Source organism: Dipodomys spectabilis, unplaced genomic scaffold (assembly GCF_019054845.1).
Source record: "Dipodomys spectabilis isolate Male_0828 unplaced genomic scaffold, ASM1905484v1 ptg000422l, whole genome shotgun sequence".
Taxonomy (NCBI): Eukaryota; Metazoa; Chordata; class Mammalia; order Rodentia; family Heteromyidae; genus Dipodomys; species Dipodomys spectabilis.
This window is the reverse complement of record NW_024871099.1, coordinates 5,317,385-5,333,923: the sequence shown is the minus strand read 5'-3', so window position 1 is coordinate 5,333,923 and position 16,539 is coordinate 5,317,385. Positions and strand designations below refer to the sequence as shown.

The following is a 16,539-nucleotide window of genomic DNA, read 5'->3' as shown; positions in this document are numbered from 1 at the left end:
CCTTGAGCTGAAGAGCTGAGAGAAAGCGTCCAGGCCCAGAGTTCAGGCCCCATGACCGGACCCAAAAACAAAACAAAAAACAAAAAAACTCTGCCAAGGTTTCTTACCATTGGGGGTGGGGGGGAAAGCTGGGCGCTGGGGGCTCATGCTTGTAATCCTAGCTACTCAGGAGGCTGAAATCTGAGGAAGACTATAAACGAAGTGGTGCTGTGGCTCAAGTGGTAGAGTACTCACCTTGAGCAAAAGAAGCTCAGGGACAGTGCCCAAGCTCAGAGTTCAAGCCCCAAGAATGGCAAAAAAAAAAAAAAAAATTACCATATCTAAGTGGTAACTAATGGACTAGACGTGTACTAATGTGGTGTCACCACAATTGAAATATGAAATATGGCCAGCCCAAATATAAAATGGTTTAAGTGTCACTTACATTTGAGATACTATTAATTTAAAAAAGGATGGTAAGAGCTGGGTATCACTGGCTCACACCTATAATCCTAGCTGCTTGAAACCACAGGAGGGTAAGTGGGGCCACTGGGCTGCTTCTCTGCAGGCCTCCAATGAGAAGCTGCTCAGAAGCTTCCCAGGTCAGTGGTCAGTGAGTTCTGGGGCTGCCCACTGCTTCCTGGGCCATGAGTATGTGTACAGGTAGACTTGTTTTTGGGGGTCCTCTACAGGCTGGACCACTCGAGGTGAGCCCATGTGTTTTCCTATGCCAGCAAGGATGGCTGCTTCACAGGAGAAGGTAAGGAGAGTATTCAAGATGGCCGCCTCTGCAGTAGGACATGGGTGTGGGAATCCCAATGTGGGCTGCACATCCTCAAAATTGGAAAATTACTGTGCAAAATAGCATAGTTAATTTCCATCAAACCTATGCACCTGCACATCCTACTGTATACTTTTATAGAGATTACCTAATGTAATATGAGTACTATGCACATAGTTGTATGTTTGATTGTTAAGGGATAATGACCGAAGAGTACATGTTCAGTGGTATGGTTAGAATGTGTTTATGAGCAAGATACTTTTTTTTTTTTTTTTTTTGGGTCCAGTCATGGGGCCTGAACTCTGGGCCTGGGCACTGTCCCTCAGCTCTGCAGCTCAAGGCTAGTGCTCTACCACTTGAGCCACAGCGCCACTTCCAGCTTTTTTTTTTTTCTTATGTGGTGCTGAGGAATCGAACCCAGGGCCTTGAGCATGCAAAGCAAGCGCTCTACCACTGAGCCACCTTCCCAGCCCCCGATACTTTTTTTTTTTTTTAAGCAGGAAATAAAAAAGGGTTGGCATTTTCCTGTCTCCCTCTCCCCACCCCCACCCCCACAAAAATAAGTTTACCTTCAGAAGGCATTAAAAAAAAATTTTGGAACCTTTTCGATCCTTGTAACTGATGAGTGAAGAATGATGAGAGCCAGCTAGTTGTGGAACTTGAACTGAGGGCTTGGGTGTTGTTCCTGAGCTTTTTTGCTCAATGCTAGTGCTCTACCATTTGGAGCTACAGCACCATTTCTGATTTTCTGGTGGTTCATTGGATATGAGTCTCACACATTTTCTTGCCCTGGCTGGCTTTGAAATAATGACCCTCAGATCTCAGCCTTCTTGAGAAGCTAGGATGGCAAGCGTGAGCCACCAGTGATTGGCTTAGTTCCTTTTTTTTTTTTTTTTTGAGATGGGGTGTGTGGCCTGGGCTCTGTCAGTGAGCCTCTCTGTGCTCAATGCTATCACTCTACCACTTTGAGCCACAGTACCACTTCAGCTTTTTCTGAGTGGTTTATTGGTGGTAAGACACAGATTTTCCTGCCCAGGCTGGCTTTGAACCTCAATCCCTCAGATCTTAACCTCCTGAGTAGCTAGGATTACAGGCATGAGCCACTAAGCCCTGGCTTAGTTCTATTCTTTAAAGGCCATGGAGAAGGATAAATGAAGTCAGGCTTCTCTCTGTAATCTTTTGTTGATGGTGGTGGCGGTGGTTGTGGGCTTGAGTTCAAGGCCTGGGCACTGTCCCTGAGCCTCTTTGCATTCAAGGCTAGAGTGCTACCACTTGAGCCACAGCACCACTTCTGGTTCTTGAGTGGTTAAGTGGAGGTTGAGAGTCTCATGGGGACTTTTCTGTGCAGGTTGGCTTCAAACTGTGATCCTCAGATCTCAGCCTCCTGAGTAGGGTTACAAGCATGAGACTGGCACGTGGCTGTCTCACCGTAATCTTAGAGGGCTTGGGGCTTTATTTCTCAAGGACTGTGATTCAGCTGGTTCTGAGTATCTGTGAGACTTTGAGTTGTATGCACATGTGATACCTCATGTATTCTTGAGACTAGGTGTGCATGCGCAAACTTGTGTGTTCATCCTTGGCCAAATGCCAGTTTTAGACAGTGTGTCCCCATTGCACAACAGAGTGTGATGATGTGCTACCATTGGACAGAGGGTGCTATGAGGGGCTGCTGCTGAGGGACAGAATGGAAAGGTTGTTCTGATGAACAGAACATGAATGTAAGCTGGGCGCCGGTGGCTCACACCTGTAATCCTAGCTACTCAGGAGGCTGAGATCTGAGGATCAAGGTTCAAAGCCAGCCCGGGCAGGAAAGCCCGTGAGACTCATCTCCAATAAACCAATAGAAAACCAAAAGTGGCATTGTGGCTGAAGTGGTAGAGCGCTGGCCTTGAGCTGAAGAGCTGAGGGACAGCGCCCAAGCCCAGAGTTCAAGCCTCACGACCAACCAAAAAAAAAAAAGAACATGAATGTATGTGCTGAATGAAGCTGGTGCTGTGTAGTTTGTAAGTCTCTGCTGGGAGGGAAGTGAACAATGCTATGAATTGTTGTTACTGCCAGTAATGAACGTATGCAGAAAGCTATTTTTGTGCTGGTCCTGGGGCTCCAACTCAGGGCCTGGGAGCTGCCCCTTAGCTTTTTCACTCAAGGCTGGTGCTCTACCACTTGAACCACAGCTCCATCTGGCTTTTTGTGAGAAGAACCTCAGATTTTCCTGCTCAAGATGGCTTCAAACCTCAATTCTCACATCTGTCTCCTGAATATCTAAGATTACAGCACAAGCTACTGATGCCTGGTATGTATATATATATATTTTTTTATTATTATTTTATTTGTCTGTTGTGGGGCTTGAACTCTGGGCTTGGGCGCTGTCCCTCAGCTCTTCAGCTCAAGGCGAGCACTCTACCATTGGAGCTACATACAGCGTCACTTCCCGTTTTCTATTGCTTTATTGGAGATAAGTCTCACGGACTTTCCTGCCCAGGCTGGCTTTGAACCATGATCCTCAGATCTCAGCCTCCTGAGTAGCTAGGATTATAGGCATGAGGCACTGGGGCCTGGCTTTTATATTCTATGTTGGTATCATGTACCATTTTATTTCTGAAAGTGTCATCTAGCATTTTTGCAATAATTTTGGTTTAATTTCCTTAAAGCCAATTTATCAGGTTTTGTTTATATTACCTCATGTATATTGTTTTGTGTTAGATCAGACCTTCCAGGGAATATATTCAAAGTTTTTTTTTTTTTTTTTGTCGGTCATGGGGCTTGAACTCTGGGCCTGGGCACTGTCCCTCAGCTCTTCAGCTCAAGGCGAGTGCTCTACCACTTGAGCTACAGCGCCACTTCCCGTTTTCTAGTGGTTTATTGGAGATAGGAGTCTCACGGTCTTTCCTGCCCGGGCTGGCTTTGAACTACGATCCTCAGATCTCAGCCTCCTGAGTAGCTAGGATTACAGGTGTGAGCCACCAGTGCCAGCTATTGAAAGTTTACATAAACAGAACTAACAGTTTATTGATACAAAATACACCTTTTCTCTGAAGGAAATAAGAGAGTTTATTTTGAGCCAAACAGTGAGCAAGGCCTGGGAACACTGGAGAATACAGATTCAGGTTCACCTGGATACCATGCTCAACCACAGAAGAGGTTACATGGGCTGCTAAGAGTCACAGCTCAGAAAGTCATACATTGGTACATTAAACAAACACATCGGTTGGAGGATCAGGCAGTGGGCTACAGCAAAGCAGGCAAATCTTCTGTAGGTTTGATTTTTTTTTTTCATCATTCTTAGCTTTAGGGATAATGGAAGCTAGTCTACTCAGCTTAGGGATGTGTTCTAAGAGTTTTATCTACTAGTCACAAGAAATTAGGTTAGACACAGAGGTGGAGTGAGGTGCTGGTGGCTCATGCTTCTTTATCACATCTGGTTCCTTCCAGATACTCCACAACTAAAGTTTCAGACTTCCCAATTCATAATTCAGTTTTGGGCATTCTGTTTCTGAGCCCCTTCATATTGAAGCTGCTTAAAAAATTGACTTTTAAAAGTTCTAAAGTGATCGTAGATACACAGGAAATTGAAAGATGTACACAGAAATCTTCTGTATACCTCATAGTCTTCCCCCATAGCTACATGCACAAGATTACAGTACAATATCAAAACACAGAATCTGACATTGGTACAGCATGTGTATCATCATGTGTCACTTTACTGCATATGCAGATTCATGCAACCACCACTGCAATCAAAATACAAATTGAAGCTAGGTGCTGGTAGCACATACCTGCAGTCCTAGCAACTTAGGAAATTGAGATCTGAGGACTGTGGTTCAGAGGTAGCCCAGACAGAAAGACTCAAGAGACTCTTATCAACAATTAACCAGCAAAAAACTAGAAGTAGAGGTGTAGCCTAACAGGTAGAGCATCACAGCTTTGAGCAAAAAAGCTAAGTGACAGCGTGAGGCACTGAATTCAAGCCCTAGTAACAGCACAAAAAAGAAAAGAATGTTACATAAGTGGAATCACAAAGTGTGTGACATTTTTAAAGTCGAACTTCAGAATTCAGCATAATGTTCTTGTGATCTAACTTGATTATATATATTCTTTTCTTTGGGGGGGGGGGGGGGCGGGTGCCAGTAGCAGTGCATGAACTCAGGGTCTCAAACAGTGTAGTTGCTTGCTCTACTGTTGCTCTACCACCTGAGCTACAACTCCAGCATGGATTTGGTTGATTAACCCGAGATGGAAGTCTTGTAGAGTTTTCTTCCCCAGGCTGGCTTCAAACTTTCTCAGATCTCAGCCTCCTGAGTAGTTAGGGTTATGGGCCTAAGTCACCAGCACCCATCAAGGAATCAGTGTTTTGCCTGAAATTGTTTTGCCTGCTACTAAAGTGTGAGAGGAGGCAATGATGATCACAGACTTCATTGCTAAAAGCAGTGCCCACAATTGTTATATTAACATGTTTATTTTCTGGTATGAATTCCCTTAAATTGAACAAGGACTGAGACTTTTCTGAAGGCTCTCATATATTTACTAATAGGTGTAAAGAAAGATCAACACAGCTGGGCACCAGTGGCTCACGCTTGTAATCCTAGCTACTCAGGAAGCTGAGATCTGAGGATCATGGTTCAAAGCCAGCCCAGACAGAAAAATTTGTGAAACTCTTACCTCTAATAAACTATTCCCCCTCCCCCCAAAAAAAGCCAGAAGTGGAGCTCTGGTTTAAGTGGGAAGGAAGGAAGGATTGTGGTTCAAAGCCAGCCCAGGCAGAAAAGTCTGTGACACTCTTATCTCCAATAAACTACCCCCAAAAAAGCCAGAAGTAGAATTCTGGCCAAGGAAGGGAGGGAGGAAGGAAAGGAAGGAATTAAGGAAGGAATTAAGGAAGGAAGGAAGGAAGGAAGGAAGGAAGGAAGGAAGGAAGGAAGGAAGGAAGGAAGGAAGGAAGGGAAGGAAGGAAGGAAGGAATTAAGGAAGGAAGGAAGGAAGGAAGGAAAGGAAGGAAGGAAAGGAAGGAAAGGAAGGAAGGAAGGAAGGAAGGAAGGAAGGAAGGAAGGAAGGAAGGAAGGAAGGGAAAGGAAAGGAAAGGAAGGAAGGAAGGAAGGAAGGAAGGGAGAGAGAGGGAAGGGAGGGAGGGAAAAGCCAGAAAAGGAAAGAGAAAAAAAAGGAAGAAATAAAGAAGGGAGGGAGGGAAGAAAGGAAAGAGAGAGAGAAGAAAGAAAGAAAGAGAAAGAAGGAAGGAAGGGAGGGAGGGAGAGAGAGAGAAAGAAAGAAAGGAGAGAAAGGAAGGGAGAGAGAGAGAGAAAGAAAGAAAGAAACTAAGAAAGAAAGAAAGAAAGAAAGAAAGAAAGAAAGAAAGAAAGAAAGAAAGAAAGAAAAGAAAGAAGGAAGGAAAAAAAGAAAGAAAGAAAGAAACGAAAAAGAAAGAAGCGAATGAATGAATGAACAAAATATTAACAAAAATTTTCTGGCATGAATCTTTTGATCATCTGTAACTATGGTGTGCCTGGAAAGGCTTTCTTCTGTTTAGTTACCTTGTGTGTTTTCTTATGTTGATAAAGATGTGCACGTTGTCTAAAGGTCTTCCCACATTCCTTACATTCGTAGGGCTTCTCCCCAGTGTGGATTCTCTGATGTTCAGTTAGGTGTGAATTAAGTCTAAAGGACTTCCCACATTCTTTACATCCATAGGGTTTCTCACCAGTATGAATTCTCTGATGGACTCTGAGGTCTCCAGTACGATTAAAGGCCTTCCCACATTCTTCACATTTGTAGGGTTTTATACCTGTATGAATCTTCTGATGTTGAGTAAACTGTCCACGCCAACTAAAGGCCTTCCCACATTCCTTACACTCATAGGGTTTGACCCCAGAATGAGTTTTCAGGTGTTCTTTCAGATTTCCTCTACGAATAAAGGCCCTTCCACATTCTTTACATTCATAGGGCTTTTCACCCGTATGGACTCTCAGATGCTCACTAAGATAGAAACCAAATCTGAAGGACTTCCCACATTTCCCACATTTGTAGGGCTTCACATCACTATGAAATTTCTTATGAAGACTAATTTGAGAGCGCCCTCGAAAGGTTTTCCCACACTCCTTACATTCATAAGGCTTCAGACCAGAATGAATTCTCTCATGTTCAGTAAGGGCCGACCGAAGCATAAAGGCCTTTCCACACTCCTCACACTCATACGGTTTCTCACCAGTATGGATTTTGCGATGGACTCTCCGGTCCCCACTGTAATTAAACTTCTTTCCACACACTTCACATTCATAGAGTTTTTTCCCTGTATGAATTGTTTTATGCTGAATAAGGAGTCCTCGTTCATTGAAGGTTTTCCCGCATTCCTTACATTTATAAGGTTTCTTACCTTCATGAATTTTTCGGTGCTCAGTGAGGTTAGCACTAAGTCTAAAGGCCTTCCCACAGTCCTTACATTCATAGGGTTTTGGACCAGTGTGGCTTTTCTCATGCTGGGTAAGTTGTTCTTGTGCACTGAAGGTTTTCCCACATTCTTTACATGGGTAGGTTTTCTCCTTTACATGTGTTTTCTGATGTTGTGTAAGGTAGAAACCAAATGGAAATGTCTTTCCACATTCCTTACACTCATAAGGTTTATCATCAGCATGAACTCTCCCATGCTGAGTAAGTTCAAAATTACTTAAGAACCTCTTGCCACACTCCTTGCATTTATAACGTTTGTTATGGGTATGTGTTTTCTGATGACGATTAAGTTGGGAGTAAAGACCAAAAGTCTTCCCACATTCCTTACATTCGTGGGGTGTTTCACCAGTATGAATTTTCTGATGTAGATTAAGTTGATACTTGTAACTGAACAACATCCCACATTCCTTACACTTATGAGTCTTTTCACCAGTATGAATTCTCTGATGTAGATTAAGTTGGTACTTAAGACTATAGAACTTTCCACATTCTTTACATCCATAGGGTTTGTCACCAGTGTGAGTTTTATGGTGTAGAGTAAGTTGGTACTTACACCTGAAGAACTTCCCACATTCTTTACACTCGTGAGGTTTCTCACCAGTGTGAATTTTCTGATGGAGAGTAAGTTGATACTTACGACCAAAGAACTTCCCACATTCCTTACATCCATGGGGTTTCTCGCCAGTGTGAACTTTCTTGTGTAGAGTCAGATGATATTTACGCCTGAAGAACTTCCCACATTCTTTACATTCATAGGGTTTTTCACCTGTGTGAATTTTGTGATGGAGCGTCAGTCGATACTTACGCCTGAACAGCTTCCCACATTCCTTACATTCGTGGATTTTTTCACCACTGTGAATTTTCTCATGTAGGGTAAGTTGGTAGACACTCTTAAAAGTTTTCCCACATTCCTCACAGTCATAATGTTCATCAAAATGAACTGGTTCACGTTGAATTGAGCTAGACTCACAACCAATGGTTTCCTCACGTTCCCTGTCTTCATTAGAGTCCTCGTTATTATCAACTCTCTGATCCAGAGTAGACGGTTGCTTTCTATTTGTTGGTCCTTTTTCATGGCTGATTTTCTTTTGAGTAGTGCTCCTTCCTTCAGCTTCCTGAGGGCTATTAGAGTCACTTTTGTTCTGGCACGCATTTTTCGAAGTTGATCGTTTGATATTGAGTGTTTTACTTGTTTCTGTTGTCTTCGATTTAGATACACTTATTTCACCAGTAGATTTTTGTGGAGATAATTTCTTGGTCTTATGCCTGGAGGAAAGACCTGGTAACAAAAAAGCAAGCAAAAATTATTCTCCTATAACCAGCAAAACATAAAGCTTTCCTCTTCAAAAGAGGAAGCAAAATGAAAATGATTATTAGTAGAAGTGAATGGCTTTAAAAACATTTTTACAGGGCTGGGAAGGTGGCTCAGTGGTAGAGTGCTTGCCTGACATGCACGAGGCCCTGGGTTTGATTCCTCAGCACCACATAAACAGAAAAGGCTGGACGTGGTGCTGTGGCTCAAGTGGTAGAGCGCTAGACTTGAGCTGAAGAGCTGAGGGACAGCACCCAAGCCCAGAGTTCAGGCCCCACGACCGACAAAAAATAAAAAAAAAACATTTTACAATATAGTTCAATAATTTAAAATCAGTCAATATGAACTTAGAGAATAGAAGATAACATGAGACTGTGGTGATGTATTATAATTTCCATCAGTGATTGTGAAGTTTTGGTATGGGTCAGAGGTATCTTGGAGAAGTTGTTTAAAAACACTGCTATTCTGAGACCACTCCAAAATGAATCAAAACTATAGGAAAAATTGGTTATCCTAAATTTGAAATAATTCTACTGCTCCACTTTCAGCTTTTTTTTTCTTTTGGTAGTTAACTGAAGAGAGTCTCATGGACTTTCCTCCCCAGGCTGGCTTTGTGAGTCTCAGATCTCAGCCCCTGGAGTAACTAGGATTATTGGCATAAGCCATTGGCACCTACAGGTGCCATGTTATGTTATGTTATGATTTTGATATGAAATGTTCCCCACAGGCTCATGAATTGAAGCCTGGGTTCCCAAATGGTGGTGCTAGTGAGAGGTGACTGGATCCCAGGGGCTCTACATAAGGGCAGTTCATTGGGGGAAGAATATGAAAGAAGAGCTTAGAGACAATCTGTGTCTTAAAATAGTTTGCTTTTCCTGGTGAGAAATCTGAATTCTCCTTTTTGTAGAGTGTTTGGAAGCAATAATCTGTTTTTCAACAATCAGTCTAGATGTTGTGTAGATGATCTTTTAAATGTGGAGGGAAGACTGGAAGAATTATCAGCTAATAGGCTGAACTGGCCGTATAAACTAAAAGTGATAGTAACTTGTATTTAAGTGGCAGTAGTGAGCTAGGTGCTGGTAGTTCGCATCTGTAATCCTAGCTACTAAAGAGGCTGAGATCTGTGGATCATGCTTAAAGCCAGCCAAAGCAGAAAAGTCTGTGAGAGTCTTATCTCTAAGTAACCATCAAAAAGCTGGAAATGGCCGGGCCCTGTGGCTCACACCTGTAATCCTAGCTATTCAGGAGGCTGAGATCTGAGGATCATGGTTCAAAGCCAGCCCGGGCAGGAAAGACCATGAGACTCCTATCTCCAATAAACCACTAGAAAACCAGAAGTGGCGCTGTAACTCAAGTGGTAGAGTGCTTGCCTTGAGCTGAAGAGCTGAGGGACAGCGCTCAGGCCCAAAGTTCAAACCACATGACTGAAAAAAAAAAAAAAAAAGCTGGAAATGAAGCTATGGTTCAAGTGGTAGACTACAAGCCTTGAGTGAAAAACTAAGGGACAGTACCCAGTCTCTGAGTTTAAACCCTAGAACTGGTGAACATGAGTACGCATGCCCACACGTGTGTGTGCATGTGCACACACTCACTCACACACACACACACACACACACCTGTGTGTGCATGCACATGCATACAATAGTTGGAAGCTAGGATGAAGTTCTTTTGTGAGTTCATGCTAAGAAATCTGTTTCAGCTGGGTGCTGGTAGCTCATGTCTATAATCCTAGATATTCATGAGGCTGAGATCTATGGATGGTAGTTCAAAGCCAGCCCAGGCAATTAAGTCCATGAGATTCTTCTTTTTTTTTTGGTCGGTCGTGGGGCTTGAACTCTGGGCCCGGGCGTTATCCCTCAGCTCTTCAGCTCAAGGCAAGCGCTCTACCACTTAAGCCACAGTGCCACTTCCACTTTTCTAGTGGTTTATTGGAGATAAGAATCTCATGGACTTTCCTGCCTGGGCTGGCTTTGAACTGGGATCCTCAGAGCTCAGCCTCCTGAGTAGCTAGGATTACAGGTGTGAGCCACCAGTGCCCGGCTAAGTCCATGAGATTCTTCTTTTTTTTTTTTTTTTTTTGGGTCCTGTTGTAGGGCCTGAACTCTGGGCCTGGGCACTGTCCCTCAGCTCTTCAGCTCAAGGCTAGCGCTCTACCACTTGAGCCACAGTGCCACTTCCGGCTTTTTTCTTTTTGCTTATGTGGTGCTGAGGAATTGAACCCAGGGCCTCAGGCATGCAAGGCAAGCGCTCTACCACTGAGCCACCTTCCCAGCCCCATGAAATTCTTTTTTTTTTTTTTTTTTTTGTTGGTCGTGGGGCTTGAACTCTGGGCCTGGGCGCTGTCCTTCAGCTCTTCAGCTCAAGGCGAGCGCTCTACCACTTGAGCTACAGCGCCACTTCCAGTTTTCTGGTGGTTTATTGGAGATAGGAGTCTCACGGTCTCTCCTGCCCGGGCTGGCTTTGAACCATGATCCTCAGATCTCAGCCTCCTGAGTAGCTAGGATTACAGGCGTGAGCCACCAGCGCCCGGCTCCCATGAAATTCTTATCTCCATTTAATCATCAAAAAGCAAAAGGAGCTATGGCTCAAATGACAGCATGCTAGCCTTAAACAAAAAAGTTCAGGGATAGCACCCAGTCCTTGAGCTCATGCCCCAGGACTTGCACCCCCAAAAAAGTCAATTTTTCCCTGTCTTCAACTATAACAATCTGATGCAAAGCCTGCATCTCTGCTCTTACTGAATGCCCTTTGCTGGCTCACCAGCCAAGTAGTGAGCCCTCACTTACTTGTAGACCTTCTTCTTAACACATCCTTCATCACTGGGAAGGGCTCTTTGCCTTGTTCCAGTAAGGTTATCACATCTGGCTTTGAGGGAGAATATCCTGCATACAAGAAAGAAAGAGAACAAGATGTAGAAGTAAAATACTATTACATTTTCAAAATCATTTTGAGACTTGATTTATATTAAACACATGGGACCATATAATACACCAGAGAAAACTATTAAAGAATATTCATGGCAGGACTGGGAATGTGGCTTAGTGGTAAAGTGCTTGCCTAGTATGCATGAAGCCCTGGGTTCCATTCCTCAGTACTATATAAACAGAAAAAGCTGGAAGTGGCACTGTGGCTCAGTAGTAGAGTGCTAGCCTTGAGCAAAAGAAGCTCAGGGACAGTGCCCAGGCCCTGAGTTCAAGCCCCAGGCCTGGCAAACAAACAAACAGAAAGCACATTCAAAGCTGGGTGCTGGTGGCTCATGCCTGTAATCCTAATTACTCAGGAGGCTGAGATCTGAGGATCAAGGTTCAAAGTCTTAGCAGCAAAGTCCAGGATACTCTTATCTCCAATTAACCACAAAAAAGCCAGGAGTGGAGCTGTGGCTCATGTGGCAGAGCACTAACCTTGAACAAAAAAGCTCAGGGACAGAACCCAGGCCCTATGTTCAAGCCATAGGGACTGGCCGGATCACACGCAAACGCAAGCGCACATATACACATATACTCATGCATGCACGCACGTGCGCGCGCGCGCACGCACACACACACACACACACACAAAATAGAATCCCAATTCATGGAAGAGAAAGCTATTATTTTAGAGAACAGTCCAAAGTGTTTGGTGTAAATGACCTTACCCACTGACACCAGGTTCTTATAGTTCTCCAACATCACATCCTTATACAAGTCCTTCTGAGTAGAATCCAGGAACTCCCACTCCTTCCGAGAGAAGTGTATGGACACATCCTTGAAAGTTACCAGTGACTGAAACCATAAATCAAGATAGTGATCAAATGATATACAGTATGTGTTTTCACCTCTCACAGATTCCTAGGAAATATCCCGCCATCAATTTCTCATAAACAGAACCTGACCACTAAGACTGAGACTGAGGTTAATCACCCTGAACCTATACTGTGGTTATTTTTTTTTTTGGGGGGGGGGTCCAATCATGGGGCCTGAACTCTGGGCCTGGGCACTGTCCCTCAGCTCTTCAGCTCATGGCTAGCGCTCTACCACTGAGCCACCTTCTCAGCCCATATACTGTGGTTATTATAGACATAGATCTGTAGAAAACTTGTCATCAAATGAGTCCATGGCTTTGTTTCTTTATAGCTCAGATCTGACAATGGTTATATTCATTCCCTTAGGGATTTTGTGCTCCCAGGTAGAGGCTGCATAGCTAATGCTAGATGATTTGGTCAATGTATAGCCAGATCTTGTTAGGGAAGACAGAGACATACAGGAGGCACTAGGGGATTGGAGATGAAGAAAAACTCTAGTAGATAGGAAACTTAAGTATAAAGCATAAATATTCAGAAAATTCTTTCAAGTGATCTTTTTATTGTGGTGGTTTTGGGATTTGAAATCAGAATCAGGGTTGCTTTGCTCTACCTTTTTTTTTTTTTACGGCTGTAGAGCTTGAACTCAGGGCCTGGGTGCTATCCCTGAGCTCTGTTGCTCAAGGCTGGCACTCTACCACTTTGAGCTACAGCTCCACTTCTAGTTTTCTGGTGGTTAATTGGAGATTAAGAGTCTCACGGACTTTCCTACATGGGCTAGCTTTGAACAACAATCCTCAGATCTCAGCCTCCTGAGGAGCTAGGATTACAAGTGTGAACCGCCAGCTCCCGGCTTCAGCTCTACTTCTTCTTCTTCTCCTTTTTTTTTTTTAGTTCTGTCGTGGGCTTGAAGTCTGAGCCTGGGCACTGTCCCTGAGCTCTTCAGCTCAAAGTGAATGCTCTACCACTTGAGCCACAGTACTACTTCTTGTTTTCTGGCGGTTAATTGGAGATAAGAGTCTCATGGACTTTTCTGCCTAGGTTGGCTTTGAACCATGATCCTCAGATCTCAATCTCTTGAGTAGCTAGGATTACAGGAATGAGCCACTGGTTCCCAGCATCAGCTCTACTGCTTAAGTCATAACTCTAGAACATTTTGCTCTAGAGATAGTGTCTTATTTTTAGTCCTGCCCTGGTATAAATTGCAATTCTTCTATTTACTAATCCTATTGTGGCTGGTAAAACAGCCATACCCTCCATTCTCAACCTTTTCAGTCAAGATTGGGTATCATGATCAGTTTTTGCCTGAGCTATACTGTGAACATGACCCTCTAGATCTCAGTTCCTTAGGAAGCGAGGATGACAGGCGCATGCTATTGGTTGAGATATGAGTCTTAAGAACTTTTCCCCCCCTTCTGGCCTTATACTGATTCTACTGATCTCTTCCTCCTGAGTTGCTAGGATTACAGGCATGAGACACTGGCACACAGTCTCAAGTGATCTCTTCAAGAAGATAAGATAAACAGCAACTTACATGGGCCATGGTTTGGGAATCTGAAGAACTCTTCAGTGTTTCTCTAGGCTCTGGAGAAGCAAAGTTCTAAGTTGACAGGGTTTAAAAAAAAAAGAAAAGAAAAAATGAAACCAAGCATACTTCAAAGATAAAAAAAAAGATACAAGTAATCTTTCATTTTACATTTTTGGTTTACAAAACGTCTGCCCCCACACTGCCTTCCCCATCTCCCCAAATGATGTCACTCTACCAGGGAACCTGCGCTCCTGTGAAAGGTGAATACAGAACAAAAGTTTATATTAGATACAAGATTAGTGCCTTCAGCAGGAGAGCTGAAGCCAATCCCCATCATGAAGATGCTGATTCAGACTGAGACTAGGAGGTGGAAAAGTTCCCTGAGTGGATTCTCAACTTCAATGCTCACCAAACAAAAGAGATCACATAACCAAAGCAGGCAGCTGAATTAACAGCTTTAAGCACCTGTGGCTCATGCCTGTAGTCCCAACTACTACTTCAGGAGGCTGAGATCTGAGGGTCATGATTTGAAGTTAACTTGGGCAAAAAAGTCCTTTTGACTCTTCCCCCCAATTAACCAGCAAAAACAAGCTGGAAGCAGAGCTGTGGCTCAAGTGGTAGAGCACCAGCCTTGAGCAAAAAAGCTAAGGGACAGCACCCAGGTCCTGATTTCAAGCCCTATTACATATACACTCACACACACACACACACACACACACACACACACACACACACACACACACACTTAATAATGAACTTAAGGAGCTGAGAATGTAGCTTAGTGGTAGAGTGCTTGTTTAGCATGCATGAAGCCCTGGGTTCCATTCCTCAGTACCACATAAACAGAAAAAGCCAGAAGTGGTGCTGTGGCTCAAGTGATAGAGTTCTAGCCTTTAGTGAAAGACACTCAGGGACAGTGTCCAGGCCCTGAGTTCAAGCCTCAGGACTGGCAAAAAAAAAAAAAAAGAAGAAGAAGAAGAACTTAAACAACATTATGGTTGTAATGGGAATGGGGTCTGTTTTCAAGACCTCTGACATGCAGTCTGGAAGGAAGACTGAGGTTATAGGCTAGTGGATATGTTTTATTTCAAAAGGATACTAGATTGTTTCCATGTCCTGAAAAATTAGATACGATTTATGGACTGAAAGAGAGGCAATAAAATTTAGATATGCAGCCACCATTCTCTCTCTCTCACCAGACTTTTTTGAGGAGGGGAGGGAGAAAGGGTTTTTTTGTGGGGGGGGGGAAGGGTTGTTTTGCCAGTCCTGGGGCTTGAACTCAGGGCCTGGGCACTGTTCCTGGGTTGCTTTGGCTCAAGGCTAGCACTCATCCCTCAAGCCACAGCACCACTTGTGGCTTTTTCTGTTTCCATGGTACTAAGGAATCAAACCCAGGGCTTTGTGCATGCTAGACAAGCACTCTACCACTAAGCCACATTCTCAGCCCTCTTACCAGACTTCTTTGGAAAATGGCAGGACAGGGTTAAATGGGCGCATGAGGTACATTGTTTGAAGACTGGTGAGACCCCAGCCTCATACCTCTATTCCTGCCCCCCTCCCTTTACAGGCTGCGTTGAGGAAGGAGGGGGAAGGCTAGAACGTTTGAGTTTCAATCTGGTTATAGGTAGGTCTCACAATCAACAAGCCACAATGAAAGCAGCCTTTTGTCTTTCCTTTCTTTCTTTCTTTCCTCCCAGTACTGGGGCTTGAACTCGGGGGCTGAGCATGGTCCTACAGCTTTTGTTGCTCAAGGCTGGCACTCTATCTCTTCAGCAACACATCCACTTGCAGCTTTTTGTTGGTATTGGAGGTAAAATACTCACTGACTTTCCAGCCTCAATCCTCAGATCTCAGCTTCCTGAAATAGCTAATATTACAAGCAGAAGCCACCAGCGCCTGGCTCCTTTGCCTTTTTTTTTTTTTTTTTTAAGAGAACCGTTTTATTCATCCTGCGCAACTTCAACAGCTCCCCCCCACCCCATACTCAATCCTCAGCATTTCACTCGGGGTCCTTCACTCTAGGGTGGGTGTCCCACCTCCAATTTTACCCTTTGATTTTTTTCCCCCTTTTGCAAGCTGATCCCAAATAGCTGCGTCACCAAGTTGGGCCCCCGCATCAAATTACTGCTACATACACAAGGTCGATCTTGCACCCCAGGAGAATGAACAAAACACCCCCCACTCCCCCACCCACCTCCACAAAGCCAGGCCAAGCCCTAAGCTCTCCCCACCACACCCCCCAGCTCCGAGCCCGCATTCTTTCCCCGCGGAAAATCTGCAGCCCGCACGGATTGGGGGGGGGGGGGGCTCACCGTCCTCGAGTCTTTGAGGTGGGGGGGGTAGGGAAGGGGCTCTGAGATCCGCCAAGCTCCCGGGTCAGCAGGGATGGGGGGTGCCTCGGGGGAGGGGGGGATGCACCTGTCTCCGTAACCAGACACCAAGCAGCCGGCGACAGCACAGGAGGGGGCCGAGCCGAGGAAGACGCAGACGTTTCAGGACGAACCCGTGACCAGTGCTGCTGAGATTCGCTCGGGCCCTGTGCCCTCTGGGAAATGTAGTACAAGGCTGGAAATGTCTTGAACTACTGGTTGTTGATGCTGTTTGTTTTGTTTCCCATACCCCACTGCGGGTGATAGGTTCTGTGCTCCGGTCCTCCTGGACCGCGCTGCTGCGCAGACAACAGCCGGGGAAGCCGCAATCCCGAGTGCGCAGGCGCAGTGCAT

The 16,539-nt window shown here is 44.5% G+C and overlaps 1 protein-coding gene across 1 annotated transcript; it reads right to left on the bottom strand.

Moving 5' to 3' along the window:
• Nucleotides 1-6,157: 6,157 nt before the first annotated feature.
• On the bottom strand, nucleotides 6,158-13,899 carry LOC122097469 (zinc finger protein 540-like). Its single transcript, XM_042667981.1, has 4 exons — nucleotides 13,823-13,899; nucleotides 12,145-12,271; nucleotides 11,297-11,392; nucleotides 6,158-8,477 (listed from the first exon to the last, which is right to left on the bottom strand). The coding sequence occupies exons 1-4, from the start codon at nucleotides 13,829-13,831 to the stop codon at nucleotides 6,247-6,249; spliced, it is 2,463 nt and encodes an 820-aa protein (XP_042523915.1). The 5' UTR covers nucleotides 13,832-13,899; the 3' UTR covers nucleotides 6,158-6,246.
• Between the last annotated feature and the right edge of the window lie 2,640 nt (nucleotides 13,900-16,539).

Bases quoted from the DNA above. Each gene is read 5' to 3' on its own strand.
- LOC122097469 (XM_042667981.1), bottom strand. The intron at 11,393-12,144 runs GTAAGGTCATTT...TCTTGTATGCAG, and splicing joins TAAGAACCTGGTGTCAGTGG to GATATTCTCCCTCAAAGCCA. The intron at 8,478-11,296 runs GTAAGTGAGGGC...TTTTGTTACCAG, and splicing joins GTTAAGAAGAAGGTCTACAA to GTCTTTCCTCCAGGCATAAG.